Here is a 16665-nt window from a genome sequence, read left to right on the forward strand (position 1 = left end):
CCGTATAGTTAAAGCTGTGGTTTTCCCCGTAGTGATGTATGGAAGTGAGAGCTGGACCATAAAGAAGGCTGATCACCGAAGAATTCATGCTTTTGAATTATGGTGCTTGAGGAGACTCTTGAGAGTCCCATGGACTGCAAGAAGATCAAACCTATCCATTCTGAAGCAAATCAGCCCTGAGTGCTCACTGGAAGGACAGATCCTGAAGCTGAGGCTCCAATACCTTGGCCATCTCATGAGAAGAGAAGACTCCCTGGAAAATACCCTGATGTTGGGAAAGATTGAGGGCACAAGGAGAAGGAGACGACAGAGGACGTGATGGTTGGAGTGTTCTCAAAGCTACCAACATGAGTCTGACCAAACTGCGGGAGGCAGTGGAAGACAGGAGTGCCTGGTGTGCTCTGGTCCATGGGGACATGAAGAGTTGGACATGACTAAACAACAACAAATATCATCCCTCATCCTACCTAAGTTCCTGTTACTACAAAACTTCTGGAGAGCACAAGGTCAGCGAGAGCTGGTCCACACAAACCACGGTGTCATGGCAGCTATACCTGTCTGATGGCCTTTCAGATCTTGCAGGTGCACGTTGTATAACAAAGTGATATTTTGCTTCAGGGAATAATGGCCTTTAAAAACATGGAACTCAGAAGGAGGTGAATTGTTTCCATACCCAAAGAAGCTACCGCTCAATCAGTTCTACCTGGTTTACAATTTGGGCTTTCTTTTGCACATTGTGTTGTAAGACTGTCTTATAAGTTTCTCCCTTCTGAGAGCCCTAACAATACACATGGAAACAAAAAGGTTTTAATGCAAATTTTAGAGAAGGATGAAAATAAAGCAGCGTTTTATTTTTGTTGCATCGTATGCGATAGGCTGTCTTTTGTTGTAGTGACATCTTTCCACCTTCATTTCATCCCAAAAAATTCTGCAAAGCAGTTAATCACTTCCACATTTACTGGGAATTGTTCTCACTGCATTTTAGCAGAAGCCCGAGACAGCTAGCCCCAAGACTACTCAGCCCTCAGTGGCCTCATAGGCTTTTATTAGAATTGTAAAAGCACGTTTTCATTTACTCAATTAAGAAAAAAGGATATGTGAAAATGTATAGTATAGGAAGTCTTCTGCTTTATTAGGCGTCAGTCAAGGCACACCACTCCCCCCCCCTTTCGCCTTGAGAAATAAATCTGAGACAAAAGGCAAATTAAGAGGTGGGCTCAGATACAATATAGATGAACAGGATGTGCATCCTATAATCAGAGAAGGATAGCAGGCTAGGCTATGCCTCGTTACTGCCAACACAAGAACAAGGTTCTACCATTATAACAAAACTGCAGCTTCTCCCATTCACTGGAAATGTTCTGGTGGGCTTCATACAGCGAACAAAAAATCGACTTAATCACATTCTTGCAAGTTTGATTTACAGAGACACTCTCCCTTAACTGCTTGAACTTTTACCCCTCCCCCACCCCCTTTTCTGTTTTGTATCACAAAATGATTCATTCTTTGCAGTAAATCAGAATATTGCAAAAGTTTTGGGTTACAGAGTAAAAAAAACATGAATACGGAAAGTAAAAGAAAGAGCTTGCAGAATCCAGTTGTTTTCCCTAACAGGCTCCATACCTAGACATCTCACCTGCTTGCCAGTCTTTTCAAAACAAGGTGAGGAGGCTCCTTTTTCCTGGAGTGAAGCCTTCCTTCCTTCCTAGGCCAGATTGACCCATACCTCCCATCTCTCGGCAATCCACCTCAGTCTGTATTTAGTTCTAAATGTGGGGAACTGTAACATGAAAACCACATCTTTTGAGCATGGCTTATTTGCTGGAAGAACAGCAGAAGTGGCCCAGTTCCAGCTCTTGTCACTTGTTATAACAACAACAAGAGCAACAATAATTTTATTATTTATATCCCACCCATCTAGCCGGGTTTCCCCAGCCACTCTGGGCAAGCTCCCAGCAAAATAGTAAAAACATGATAAAACATCAAACATTAAAAGCTTCCCTAAACAGGGCTGCCTTCAGATGTCTTCTAAAAGTCAGATAGTTGTTTATTTCATTGACATCTGAAGGGAAGGTGTTCGACAGGGAAGGTGTCACTACCAAGAAGGCCCCCTGCCCCATTGTTGTGAATAAGATGACTTAGGCTGAAGACAGTATATATAAACCCCTCAAATCCGTCATATTTTTCTTTTCCTCAGATGCATAGTTGGGGCGTGTTAGTTGGCTTCTCCATCTCCACTCTCTCCATCCACAAAGGACGTAGGCCTGATTTTCATGGCTGTGTGTTTCAGGGAATACCACAGCCCACGCCATGTTGACCAAACCACTCCGTTGTCCAAGGGGCCAGAGTATTTCCCATTTTTGTGATATTGCCCGTTGAGATTTGCTGCATGGCATCTTGTGGAAGTGGAAGGGGGGGGGGGAGGAGAGGTTGTTAATCAAGTGCAAGAAAACAGCCCTAATGCATAAAGCTAATAACTTTATTATGGAAATCTGCAATTGAGACAATACCTTCTGCTTTTCTAAGCTAAGACCCAATTAAATTTATGATGTACTTTAAATAGTTTGTTGACATGTTAGAAGTCCCCACTCAACTTGTCCTCTTATGTAAAACCCACCATTTCCTCCCGTTGTAAGAACTATATAAAATGTGCTTTGGTCTTATATTTGTGCTGGCTCTGCTTGCATTTTCTTGACCAAATGCTCTTCCCATTTATTTTGATCATTACGTGTAGCAGTCGTTTTTTTCTTAAGATGTTGACATCCATAAAGGTTTGTGTGGATTTATTCATTATTTTGGCCTCCTGCCTTTTATCCTAGAAGCTCAAGTTGGCATACATGGGTCTTCCCCACCTATTAAAGGTAAAGGTACCCCTGACCATCAGGTCCAGTCGTGTCTGACTCTGGGGTTGCGGCGCTCATCTCGCTCTATAGGCCGAGGGAGCCGGCGTTTGTACGCAGACAGCTTCTGGGTCATGTGGCCAGCATGACAAAGCCGCTTCTGGTGCAACAGAACACCGAAACCAGAGCAGCGCACGGAAACACCATTTACCTTCCCGCTGGAGCAGTCCCTATTTATCCACTTGCACTTTGACGTGCTTTCAAACTGCTAGGTGGGCAGGAGCTGGGACCGAGCAACGGGAGCTCACCCCGTGGCAGGGATTCCAACCGCCAACCTTCTGATCAGCAAGCCCTAGACTCTGTGGTTTAACCCACAGCGCCACCTGGGTCCCTGTTCCCCACCTATTACACCCTCACAAACAACCCTGTGAGGTAGGTTAGCTGATTTCATAGCTGAGTTAGGGATTTGAACCTGAGATGTCTCCCCTGGTATAACTCGGTACTGGCTTGCCAGAATTAGTAATACACATATTTATCTCTGACTCTGACAGACCGAGGAGATCCAGAGCAGATTCACAAGTCCTTCCAAAGGGAGGAAGAACTCCTTAGATGTGGCAGGTCTTTGTTTGGTTTTCAGAGGGCTGGTTAAGTCATCCCTCAGCTCACCTGTTAAACCACCAGCCACATTTGTTCTCTTCTGCACAGCTCCCTGTTAAGAACCGGTCATTGTCCCTGTCAGGAGCAGAGAATGGCATCCCATTGAGCGACGCAGACCACTGGGTCTCAAAGTTGCTCCCTCCAGACAAAGCATCCCCAGCAGTCCCAGAAAAGGTGCCGAAGCCCATCTGGTAATTGTTCTGTAGGAAAGCCGCAGAAACAAATGTTACTAGGTGTCAGGTATAGGTAGCCAGTTAACCCAAATTGCGAGTCAGCAGAATTGTTCATCTTTTTTTCATCATGAAAGTCTCAAAGAACCTATCTGTTGTTTGGCCCCTCCATCTGGGAGTCAGAGAAAAACAGGAGGCTGCGTTATAATCTCTCCAACTTTTCTTAAAAAAATAACAATCCTTTTTACACCTCTAATTTCTTAAGTGTTGTACCAGTTACATATAGGTCAAATTAACTGCAGTCTTATATTTTCAATTTTTTACTGTATGCTTTCCATTCTGCAGAACAAGATTAAAATAAAATATATATAATAAAAACGGGAGGCAAATGGGGAAAAAAAGAATTTCTGGCTAGAAAAGGCAATTTGGTAAGGGTGCAAAATGAAAGATCAAAAGGTTACATGGTTTGTTGTGGGATTTTGGGGGTGGGTGGGGAAGAGATCCAAGTAGCAGCCAGGAACGATAAAACTTTTAATGTTCCCATCTCTAAAATGGGCAAATGTGTTCTGCACAGCTTTTACACAGTTAATGCCTTCATGATATAATGCATATCACATGTGGCTGGATTAATTTTCTTGTGTTACGTGGTCTGCACACACAGCATTTCCTTTTTCCCAGTTGTGCACAGATTGTGTTGATCTGTGGTTGCTGGATATCATGTTTGTTGACTGGTAACAGGAGACTTGTAAATACATGCAATAGATGGATGGCGGGGGGTGGGGGAACATGATAGATGTTGACTTAATAAATAAGACACTTGTTTTTAGTTTTCATATATGTACAAGCTCCCTAATTTGCAGCCAAAATTTAGTGATGCTGTCTTAAAATCTCCTGGTACTTAAATACATGAGATCTTTAACTTAAATATGAATATTCTCCCCCAGCTTCTATCCTGCTCGCCTGCAACTTACGTGCATTTAACTTGTGAGCATTTAGCTCTACACACTTCACAAATAAAATAAATTTTAAAATGGGGCGGAAAGGGGCCAGGCATACTGGGGAAAAAGACTGGCAATCCCACCAGCCATTGAACCCAATGTGTTTTGACTATATGCAATTTTGGCTTTAGGTTTGATCCCTAGATTGTAAACCCCACATAAGTTGCGGGCTTACTGTCCACATGATAAACGTATTTTATGACTCACACTCTCATTCTTGATCTGGAAATTATCATAAATTGCATATCGTCTCTCCCCATTCCAGTCCATCAGGTCAATTTTCAATGAGTTTTCTCCTGCAACATAAACAGTGTCATGATGAACTCCCTTGGGTCCAAAACACAGTATTGCGAATGAAATGCAAGGATTTATTGGTGCCTTCAGACTATGTGCATGTCACATCACTGTAACCAAATTATATGCAGAGAGAAAAACAGTGTATGTGTGTTGGGTGCACCGTAATCAGGAAAACAGTCCAAGGAGAAGGCATTCATCATCATCATCATCATCCTTTATTCGACTGGCAATCAGAAAAAAATACAAAATTAAAACATCCAAAACATCTAGAGGAACTTTAGAATAAAACATAGCCAACACTAACATGAAGCTATACAGATAAACCCATGTCAATGCAATCAATTTTAGTCTTACGACGCTTAAGAGCTAGAAAAAGAAATTTGGCCACCAAGGAAGCTGTTTTTCCCGTAACATTATTCAACAAATATAAAACCTGTCTTTCTCTGGATAGAGAGCTCAGTTGAGATAAGAGTGGGGCTATAAGATTTTGCCTGGAATCTGTATAGAAAGGGCAGCTCAAGAGAATGTGTTCAGTGGGCTCTACATCTCCCAGGGCACAATGACAAGTTCTCTGGGTGTATGGGACTCCCCTATACCTTCCCCACAATACCGCAGATTCGAGGACATTTAATCTAGCCGCTGTGAGGAGACTACGGTATTCCACATAGTGAATTTCCACGAGATAAGGAGCTGGTGTAACCTGATAGATCTGCTCCTCCAGGAACATCCCTGGTTTCACAAGGGCTGTGTCCTCTTGTCTAGCAATAAAGAAGGCATTAAGAACCCCTCTTGCCCCATCCCATGGTTCAAAATACAATTGGAGCCCACATGGCTGCACTAAAACTTTTGTTTGCTTTGTTTAAAGCCAACAAGAGACACTAAATGTACCTCTAGCATCACATGTAATTTAGCTCAAATGCAATCTTTTGGGCTCTATCGAGATGGAAGAAAGCAGTGAAGAGATTGGAAGACCTTCCTCTCTTCATTGGCTGACAGAGGAAGTTAGCTTATTAGGGTTAAAATTACTTCATAAAGATGCATCTAGACAGAGCGAGGATCCTTACCTTCAAGTAGTAGATCATGTATTTTATCATTACCCAGCCAATACTCATCACCCTTGCTCTGGAACTGTCCAAACCCTTCTTTGTAATCATCCCAATTTCTGCAAGGAGGAGAAACACACATGTCAAGGTTGGCCATTCGACTGTATCTGGAGGGTGCCAGGTTGGCTATCTAATGTGCTTTTCCAAAGCGTTACAAGGCATTAAGAGGCAACAAATGGACTATGGTTGAACTCAAAACATTTGCACATACCTGTACGCAGTGCTTTTTTTCTAGAAAAATAGGTGCTGGTACTCAGCATGAAGTTGTTACAGTGAGTGCCACACTTTTTAACAACAAAAAGAGAGGTGCTGTAAGGTCCTCAGTTAGTTGCTCATGAGTAACCAGGCAAAACTCCGACCTTTCCTTTAGTAGTTTTATTGTGCATACTATGTACAGTGCAGAGCTAACAAGTCCATGTCTGTATCAAACGTCGGCAGAATCCAGGAATGGCCCCTTCCGGTTCTGACCCCAACAAAAGAGCTTCGGTATACGAAAACCACGCCTCCCATCCTTTCGTTTCACCCCTCTACGCCTTTGGGGCGACGGAAGCTGCGTGTCTCCTTCCTCGCCCCTTGGGCTAGGGGAGTGCAGGGTCTCTCCAGCATCCTCAGAGCCTCTACCCTCCATTCCCTGAGACGCATACCCCTCCCAGCTGGAAGCCTTGCTGCTCCCTTCGCTGCCAGAAGAGGTGCTGCTGGTCAGGTGGGGTCGGGGCTCTCTGTAACATCCCGAGAGCCCTTCCACCACCTTGCGCTGTGCCGGGGACAGTTCCCTGACAGGTGCCGATATTGTATATCCCCTTGAGTACCACCTGAAAAAAAGCACTGCCTGTATGACATAACAAGGCGCACCATCCTAATTGGTAGGTCATGGTCTCCCCTGTTCTCAGCAATAAGGAAACCGTTACGTGACAGATAAGTCCTGGAGATGCAAAGAGGTGGAGGGAACATTCTTTCACATGTGGTGGACTTGTAAAAGGGTAAAAGAGTACTGGGAAATACTGTATATTCCGGCGTATAAGACGACTGGGCGTATAAGACGACCCCCAACTTTTCCAGTTAAAATACAGTGGTGCCGCGCTAGACGGAAATGATTCGTTCTGCGAAAATTTTCGTCTAGCAGGTTTTTTGTCTTGCAGAGCGGCAATGACAGCCACGCTCCGCAAAACGAAAAAAAAGACGAAAATTTTTTGTCTTGCGAGGCAGCCCCATAGACTTTTTCGTCTAGCGGGGCAGCCTTCCGCTAGACGAATGCCTTCGTCTAGCGAGGCATTCGTCTAGCGGGGCACCACTGTATAGAGTTTGAGATATACTCGACCACAGATTTTTCCACCCGGCGTATAAGACGATCCCCGACTTTTGAGAAGATTTTCCTGGATTAAAAAGTAGTCTTATACGCCAGAATATACTGTAATCCATAATGAATTGAAAAAAATGTTTAAAAGTACTTTAAAAAGGGGGGTCCTTTTTGTTGGGGATAATTCAGACTGAAATTCCCAGGTGTAAAAAAATGTTATTTGTTTATGCCCATGTTTTGTTAGCCCCAAAATGGAAAAGGAGCGAGGTCCCAACCGAAGAATAATGGCAACTTAAGTTGACAGAATACGCCCAGCTTGCAGACTTAACATAAAATAAGAGAACAAGAAGAACATAGATTGGAATATATGGGGGGAAACTGTGTGCACCTGAAAACATTGGCAGCTTTAAGATAAATTCAACCGTGTAAATAAGTTTTGATGGATGCAATAACGGAATACTGAATGGTTTAGTTTTTGTAAAATATGCAGGGATTTATGATATGCAAAATGTACCATGGAAAGAGAAGAAGGGAAGCCATTGCTATTTTAAGGATGTTTAAATGAGTATTTTAAATTGTAAAACAGAAAATTTAATAAAAATTATTAAAAAAGGAAACCATTATGAGTGCTGATAACTGCACTCAGCAATGTACCTGTAGAAATTCTCTTTTCCGTTTCTGCGCCGTTGGATCACAGTCCACCCTCCTCCGTCTGACATGTCACAGAAGGCAAGGAAAGGTTCTCTGTCTGCTCTAGGCCTAATTCGGTAGTATCCACTCTCCGTCTTTCCGCTGTTAAATACCATTGCGCAATCTAAGCAAAACAATGCAAGATGGAGAGGTAGGATGACAACAAATTTAGGATTGAAAACACGCAAACACAAGAAGGGGACTGGCAGGGCCGTCTTAAGGAGATCGGCCGCCGTGGTGCAGTGATCCCTCCGGCGCCCCCGACGTGCCGCCTCTCCGCTGCCTCCCTCCCGCGCTTGCCGCCCCTCAGGAGGGGGGTGGGCGAGCGGGGGATGAGGGGCGTGGCGCTGGAGCGGAGCGGGGCTCTGCGCGCCCTTCCAGTGCTTCCGGGATGGGAGGCGAGGACAGGCGGCTTGCGCTCCCGCGCTCAGCCGGGCAGCCGGATGGCGCGGCGCAGCGAGGCAGCTCGCACTCCCGCGATCCGCCGGGCAGCCAAAGGGCGCGGCACGGGCGGCTCGTGCTCCCGCGCTCCACCGGGTAACCGGAGGGTGCGGCGCAGCTGGGCAGCTCGCGCTCCGCCAGGCAGTCGGAGGGTACGGCGTAGCTGGCCAGCTCGCGCTCCGCCGGGCATCCGGCGGGCGCTGCTGGCGGGCACTGCCAGTGGGGCTGGAGGGCAGAGGTGCCCTCCAGGCCATTGCGCCCTGGTGCACCGCGCCACCAGAGTAAATGGGTGAGACGGCCCTGGGGACTGGCCGTAAAGAGCATGCTTATCTCAAAGATTAAAAAAACAACACTCAAACCTTTCAAGACCTCGCCACAAATTTAATCTACCTTGGTTATAGACTAAGAGACTTCCACTCCTTGAGGGCAAAAGCATGTCCAGCTGTGTGGTCCTCATGGCAGAGAAAACCTTGCTCTTTTGTCTGTGGTAGTTGTTCCCCTGAAGGTCTTTCAGCTGCAGTGCATATAGCTGGGATAAATCTTGGAGTGTTTTTAGCTTCTGCTGTAGTTTGCTGTTTTCTACCAGGCAGTCATCCCTTTCCTGAAAGTGAGAAGGAAATTGCCATTCCCTTTTACGCAACTGCAGTCAGAGTGAGTTGGAAGGTACTGGTTGTTGTCAGTGCCAGATTTACGTATAAGCTAAACAAGTTATAGCTTAGGGTCCCACTCTCTTGGGCCCCCCCCAAAAAAAATTAAAGGGAAAAAAGCGATGTATATTTCCAAAATATAAGATAAAAAACAAAACAAATAAAACCAACATAGAGCAACAGTGTTTTGTGTTGTGTAGGCTCCTGTGATGTAAGTAATGGGCCCCGCCTGCTAGCCTGCTCCCTAAAATATCACTGGTTTGCTCATTTCTGTATATGGGGTGCCTACATTCTGCATGGACTGGTTGCACGGCAACATGCGCAAACGGCTTTAGATACCTATTAGGTCCAAAAATTACCATATAGCATATATTCAACACAAAAAACAGCGACAATTTGTTGTTGACAAAGGACAGCTGGACATATAAAGGGCCCCATTACCTTCAGTAGCTTAGGGCCTCATCAAACCTAAATCCGCCCCTGGTTGTTGTGTTCTATAGTTTTCCCTGTATATTTCTCAGGGGTGTGTGTCTGTGTGGGGGGAATTTCTCAGGATTGTCCTCCTTAAAGGGAGAAAGTTTGCAGTCCAAATTTCACTGCACAACATAGGGTCCAGGGTGCTGGGTTTATACCAGTAGCAACACCTTGAATTGGGCCTGGTGACAAACAGGCAGCCAGCGCAGCTCTCTAAGGATCTGCCATATACAATCCTGCCTTACTGCCAAAATTAAAAGCCTGGCAGCTGTATTTTGCACACCTGCAGCTTCTGCACTGTTTTCAAGGGTATCCCTGCATAGATAGCATCGCAGTACTGCAGTCATGAGGTTAACAGAGGTGTGGATAACTGTGGCCAGGCTATTCACCTCCAGGAGTGGCTGTAGCTGGTGAACTAGCCAGAAAAAAAGATATGAACCCAGCAGCTGTAAAATGTTGCCATGAAGATTGGCAAGTTCACAGAGTTTATTTAGGATTTGCTTTGCTTTTGATCTTATCTTCGTTTGCTGCTGTGTTTTAACGATGTTTTACCGCTCCTTTGTAGATTTTTAAAAAGTGTTGATCCGACAAGTTTTGTACGTCCTTTTCTGGATGCCGCCTTGCGATGGGGTTTTGTTCTGGAAGGCGCAATATCAATATTCTAATAAGTAAAAAAAAAAAAAAACCAGCTGATACATACCAGAAGCCGAGGTGCAGGAGAACAAAAGGGTTTCAGGAGTAGTAGTAGCAGCAGCCACCGAATCATCATCACATTCATTTTATAGAGCTGGAGGGATAAATGGTACCTTGTTTTATGCTATGACGATCATGTGTCGTCTCTCCCATCCCTGTTGCCATTATACTTTTTTTCTGAAGCAACATGCGAACTGAAAAACAGCTATCCTTCAAAATGCACACTTACCCAAATTTTGTGTTGGAATTCTCAAAGCAATGTTTACAAAAAGAGGTATATTAGAGGTACAGTATTGGTGGAAATGACATTTAAGAAATACATGATATTATGGGGAATTGCTTGCAAAAATGAGTATGTTAAGCCAAAAGTGTATATTGTTCAAAACTGACACATATTCAGATGGTTTTCATTAGGGTTTTTCTTTGTTTAAAAAAGTAAACTGCTGCAAAATGTGGAGAGTTGAATTTAAGACTGCCAAAAGAATTTAAAAAACAAACAAACAAAAAATCCGAGAAACCAAAATTGACAAATCATTGCATCCCTACCTGGGACGTAAGCCCAATAGAATTCAATACGACTTGCTTCTGTTTAGACTTGCTTCACTTAGGCTGCAAATTCTAAGTATCCGTTCAACACTTGACTGCAAATGTGTGTGTCCTTTGCACACTACATTTTTAGGTGTACAGCAAAAGTAGAGCGGGAAGTGGTCCTACAAGGACGGAGGTGAAAGCGAAGGCAACAAGGAGAGAGTGAAGGAAGTTCTTTCTGTTGTAAAGAAAAAACACAGTTGTCACAACAAACTAAGAACATTTTGTTCTTTTTGAAATGGCCTCTGAGATTCTGGAAGCCCCAGACTGAGCATCTGCCAAATACACTCCCTCTCCTAGGAATAGGCCTCAGTCTATTGTTAGTTCCTTCCCAACTATTTTATAATAAAGGCTAATTTTTATTAGTTTAGGACAAAACTTCTAGCATTCACACTCATTCTTCTGGCTGGAACGTGGGTTAATAAATACGCCCCCCCCCCCATTAAAAAGTTTTAATCAAAAGTCCTAGTCACATGGGGGGGGGCTGGCAGTTGCCCCAAGATCCACAAAAATTAGTGAAAAGCATTGGAAGTACTACATTAACTGAGATTCTCCCCACCCCACCCAGAAGTCTGCCCCCCCAGCTCAACAACTATGGCAAAATAACAAAAATCCTAGCTACACCCATGCCTCATCAGCTTGGGGGGTTAAAAATTGGGAAGGCTTCAGAAAAACAGCAATTTCACTGACCTCAGAACTGAGTGTGAAGTTAAAAGGGCACTCCTCTCTGCATTCTGCTAAAAAAAAATGGTCTAAAAGGTTGGGAATAGTAAATTATGGAAGGAGCAGCCTGCTATCTGGTATGAGTTTAAGAACAAAATGTCAGATGGTAGTTTTCAACGAATTAAAATAAAATAAAAAGGAAATCAAGCAAGATATAAATCATACCAATTTGGATTGAGGCAAAATATCTTACCGGTAATTTAGAGATTAGAGGAGTTTGGCAATAACGCAAGGTGTCCATGTAATCTTCCTTTGTAGACAATTATCACACATGTTTTAGATATGGAGCATCCTGATTGACTTAAACCAGAGTCCTAGACTAAGTAATTCTGATGGATGCATGCAGAGGATCTCAAACCAGAGATCCCAGTATTCTTACTCCAACACCTTAATGCCAACGGCACCTGAACTCTGGTTCCACTGGGAAGTCTCACAGGCTTGGTCTTATGTTCCCAGGGTACCACCAGAATATTGCAGTACCAGCCTATCTCAACAGTCAACTGACTTCAAGGGTCAATGCCTGGGAACCAAAGCCTAAAAAGCCTTAGGCTCAGAGCTTGCTCTTCTTTCTGAACCACATATCTCTGGAAAGGGGAGACTGTTAACCTCCTATGCCTTGGATCTTGAGCCTTGGGTATTTTGGACCACACACTCATTTCTGGTCCTCTTAGACTGATAGCCAGTTCCTCCAGGTCCTGGAATCTGACTGCCAGGCACCTGACTTTGGTGAGGCCTGACAGTAATTCCTGGTTTTTCCCCCTTTTATCACCTGACAAATGTTTTTTTAATAAATATTACAGGATCAAGGTCGAGTTCAGTGTGGAAAAAATACTCCTCTTGACACGAAGCAGGTTTGGTATTCAACGTGGCTGTTTTTCGGCCACAATTAGATACATCAATGGCAAAAAGCATGTACAGGTGGAACTCGAAAAATTAGAATATTGTGGAAAAGTCCATTTATGTAAGCGATTGTTTTCATTAGCTACTGGAGTTTAATATATGAGATAGACTCAAGACATGCAAAGCGAGGTATGTCAAGCCTTTGTTTGTAATAATTGTGATGGTTATGGCGTACAGCTGATGAAAACCCCAAAGTTGAAATTGTTAATTTGGGGTTCTATCTCATATATTGAGTCTATCTCATATATTAGTTTCACCTTCTAAGTTGAATTACTGAAATAAATTAACCTTTCCACGATATTCTAATTTTTCGAGTTTCACCTGTACACCTATCTATCTACAACTCCCATCATCCCTGACCACGGGTCCTGTTAGCTAGGGATGATGGGAGTTGTAGTCCAAAAACATCTGGAGGGCTGAGTTTGCCTATGCCTGCCCTAAATAAATAAAGCACTGGCCCCTCCAGATGTCCTTTTTGTTGTGCATTCATGAGGACTTGTTGTGATGGTCTGCTTTTAATACTGCTTGTGCTTGCAAACCATTGGGGTGGCCACACAGCTCCATTCCTCATTGGTACATTTCCCATAGCTTCCTGCAGAAATCCTGTAACTTTTCGTACCATAGATATTCCCCCCCCCACATGCTTTTGTTGCACTATATAGCAAGAATGTGATAACACAGGGGAAGCATCACAGAACAACAAATAAAGCAGAACGGTGCATGGTTGGTTCTGTATAAATCAACCACTAAAGCACTAATATAGTGTCAATGACATGTTCCAAAAATATGTCGGGGGGGGGGGGAACCCACTCATCTGAAGGGGCTCATAATAGCAGCACCATAATAGAGGGAGCCACATCACGTTAAACGAGTATTTGTTAATGGCAAAACTGACAGCAGCAATAAGAAACCAAACAAATCAAAATTTGAAGGAACAATGGAAATGTTATGAGGAGTATATGGAGAAACATTGCTCAAAGAGAGAAGTGCTAATATGCTTGGAGTAAGAGGTATGAAGGAATTTCTAAATAATAATTAATATAAAGAATTAAAGATGATTATAGAAATATATAGAAATTAAGATTGTACAAATAGTGAACAAATAGCTTATAATGGAAGTCGAAAGAGTGACGGAGGGAAGTCAGAGGGGTGTTTGGTGGTGGGTGTGAGGATGGAAAAATGGGAAATGTATGATAAAAATGATATTGTATGTTAATGTGAGAATGTATTGGTTGTATTGTGTTTTAATCAATAAAGTTTTTGCATCTAAAATAAATAAATAGAGGGAGCCACATTTAACAAGCTTAACAAGATTTAAGGCAATAAACCTTGGCTGGGAAGAAAGTTGTGGGAGGGAGGGGGTCGCAATGGGAGAATTAACAGATGATGGAAAGGTAAAATACCTGTCTTCTGCTTCTCTGCTACAGATTACGTCCTTCTCACCTGTCAGTGCTTTAGTTCTGGTCAGTAGAAATCAAGGCTGCCAGAACTGGGTCTGTTGTCGACTGTATAGTTTAGCCCTCAGGGATAGCTACAAGAGGGATACATGTTGAATCATGGAATCAGAGAATTGTAGAGTTGGAAGGGACCCCGAGGGTCATCTAGCCAAACCCCTTACAATGCTGGAACTTCAACACACCGTCCCCCATCCAACCTGAAACCGGACCAGACCCTGCTTAGCTTTGCAAACGAGCTAGCAGTTTTAGGACAACTCGCACCCCGATTTCCTAATAGTGACAACGACATTTAAGCTGGCAAGGAAAAAAAAGAATGCAATCATTAAAGAGCTAAAACACTGAATTGTTGCAGGGGTGTCTGTGTATATAAAATGCAGCAGAAGGCTTTAAGTGAAAAATATAAACTTACCTCATTTGTTATAGTCGGATGCATCAAAGCACCCGAGAGTCTGGATCTGCATGACAACAATTTTGCTTTCTAAGCCTTAGTAGAGAAGCCAACTTTAAAAATGTAACTGCACAAAAATCTACCCCCCCCCAATGTCTTGAAAGACCTACAAAGCAACACTTGGAGCTCCCTCTGCTGACTGTAAAGTATTTTAAAAAATCCAAACTACTCTTATTTTCTGAGTCCTTGAGTTAAAATATTAGGAAGGTTATTTCTTTGATGATGTCAACAGGAAAGTAATTTAAAATACTGATATGGCACAGAGGAACAGATTTCTTGAGAGAACCCTCACTGTGAAAATGACAGAGAGAACTGCTTCAAAGCAAATAGGGAAATGCTAATATCATTTGACTTATCGTGGCTAATACACAAAATTGCTGATAATGCACACCCAAAATCTGATCGGAGAAATTGTGTGTGTGGCGGGAGGAACAAACACAAATGATTGAGTACTTAAGAGCATATTTCCATACCCTCCAGCCTTTCTCCGATGAAAGTAGGGACATCCCAAGGAAAAGTGGGACATTCCGGGATCAAATCAGAAACCAGGACAGCTTCTGTAAATCCAAGACTGTCCCTGGAAAATGGATTCAGAGAGAATGACAGACAGATCCAAGCAGAGCCATAGCTATGGGAGCTGGGGGGGGGGGGTTAGCCAGGTTTTTTGCCCCAGGTGAAGCCTCCAAGGGGGCGCCATTGAGGCTCCCAGCCTGTGTGTGTGTTTATGCAAATATGCATGGGGTGTGTGTGCCAAACTGGGTCTTTGGCCCAGGTAAAATAAAGCCTAATTTCGCCCCTGGTTCCACCAATTCTGGTTTTGTCATGCCTGCTGAGTTTTAAAAAAGGGGCAACACTGAGGCTAAATAGGAGGAAGCTGTCAGGCAGTAAGTACATAGTATTTTTCGCTCCATAAGAGGCACTTTTTTCCTCCTAAAAAGTAAGGGGAAATACCTGTGCGTCTTATGGAGCGAATGGTGGTCCCTGGAGCTGAATTGCCCAGGGGCCAAAAGCAGATTGTGCTTTTTATTTTACAAAGAGAAAAGGGAGTGTTGAAAGGACCCCACTCAGCAGCTGATCAGCAAGAGATAGGAAGAGAGATAAGAGTCCCCGCTCCCTTTCAGCCCCGCCCTCCTTTGTTGAATGTGCTGCAGAGGGAGGTTGTTTGTTTCCCCAGCGACATGTGACTGGCTGATTAGATTATCTGTCTGGAAACAGTAGAAATGGCTCCCCTTCCTTAAGATTTTTTCAGAAATGTGAGTTAAACCCCATAAAAATGGGACTTTTCCTCTTTGCTTTTCCCCCTTTGCAAAAAAAGCTGCAAAACCTTTAGCTGATCCTCCCCCCCCCCAAAAAAAACAACCAGGGCTTTTCCCTTTGTAAAAAAGCTGCAAAACCTTTAGCTGACCCTCAAAAACCAAAAAAAACCCAGGGCTTTTCCCTTTGCAAAAAAAGCTGCAAAACCTTTAGCTGATACTCAAAAAAAGGCCTTTTGCCTTTGCAAAAACAGCTGCAAAACTTTTAGCTAATCCTCAAAAAAAGCCAGGGCTTTCCCCTTTGCAAAAATGCTGCAAAACTTTTAGCTGATCCTCAAAAAACAAAAAAAGGGCTTTTAGAGGAGGAAAACCAGAAAAATATTTTTTTCTTGTTTCCTCCTCTAAAAATGAGGTGCGCCTTATGGTCCTGCAGCAATTTGAAGCGTGTCTCAGCAAATGTCAGGTTAAATGAATGATGCTTTGGGGAGGGAACATTATTGGGGCTGTCATCTCTCCTTTGCCTTGGTCTCTAGCAAATTACTTGCCTCCATCTCACCCAGTATCTTGTTTCTAAGAGCGGCCACCCAAATGCCTCTGGAAACCATATGGTGATGCCAGCGGTGGGAGCATCCCCTGTATTCAGAAATAACTGCCTTCTGGCCAGGATAGCTCCATTGGTTAGAGGGTGGTGCTGATAACGCCAAGTTTGCAGGTTCAATTCCCTGCACTGCAGGCGGTTGGATGAGAAGATCATCAGGGTCCCTAGCAACTCCTCAATTCTATATCTTTAACCACTTCAACTCAAGGAGGGAGGAGTGGAATGGATAATGGGACCATTCAATTCTGCCTCAGGACCTCGGCCTGATGCAGCAGTGGTCAGCAGGTGTACAATTCTAGATGTGTCTGTGGACAGCAACTGTGGGGAACCTGTAGCACCCCCCCTTCCCCTGTTGTTGGTGGTCTCCAACTCCCATCAGCCCCAGCTAGCA

At 43.7% G+C, this 16665-nt stretch overlaps 1 protein-coding gene across 3 annotated transcripts; it reads right to left on the reverse strand.

Moving 5' to 3' along the window:
• Positions 1-2080: 2080 nt before the first annotated feature.
• Positions 2081-14504, reverse strand: LOC117043262 (fibrinogen-like protein 1). Of its 3 annotated transcripts, XM_033142764.1 has the most exons (10): positions 14385-14504; positions 13922-14049; positions 10854-11073; positions 10315-10401; positions 8884-9094; positions 8017-8176; positions 6027-6124; positions 4873-4961; positions 3507-3697; positions 2081-2396 (listed from the first exon to the last, which is right to left on the reverse strand). In XM_033142764.1, exons 4-10 carry the CDS (start codon positions 10390-10392, stop codon positions 2216-2218), a joined length of 1008 nt encoding a protein of 335 aa, XP_032998655.1. In that variant the 5' UTR covers positions 10393-10401; positions 10854-11073; positions 13922-14049; positions 14385-14504; the 3' UTR covers positions 2081-2215. The 3 variants fall into 3 exon arrangements, with proteins under 3 accessions (XP_032998655.1, XP_032998654.1, XP_032998652.1); XM_033142763.1 differs by lacking the exon at positions 10854-11073; XM_033142761.1 differs by lacking the exons at positions 10854-11073; positions 13922-14049 and having other exon boundaries at positions 14385-14460.
• Positions 14505-16665: the final 2161 nt, after the last annotated feature.

The sequence above is a fragment of the Lacerta agilis genome, chromosome 3, assembly GCF_009819535.1.
Source record: "Lacerta agilis isolate rLacAgi1 chromosome 3, rLacAgi1.pri, whole genome shotgun sequence".
Lineage (NCBI taxonomy): Eukaryota > Metazoa > Chordata > Lepidosauria > Squamata > Lacertidae > Lacerta > Lacerta agilis.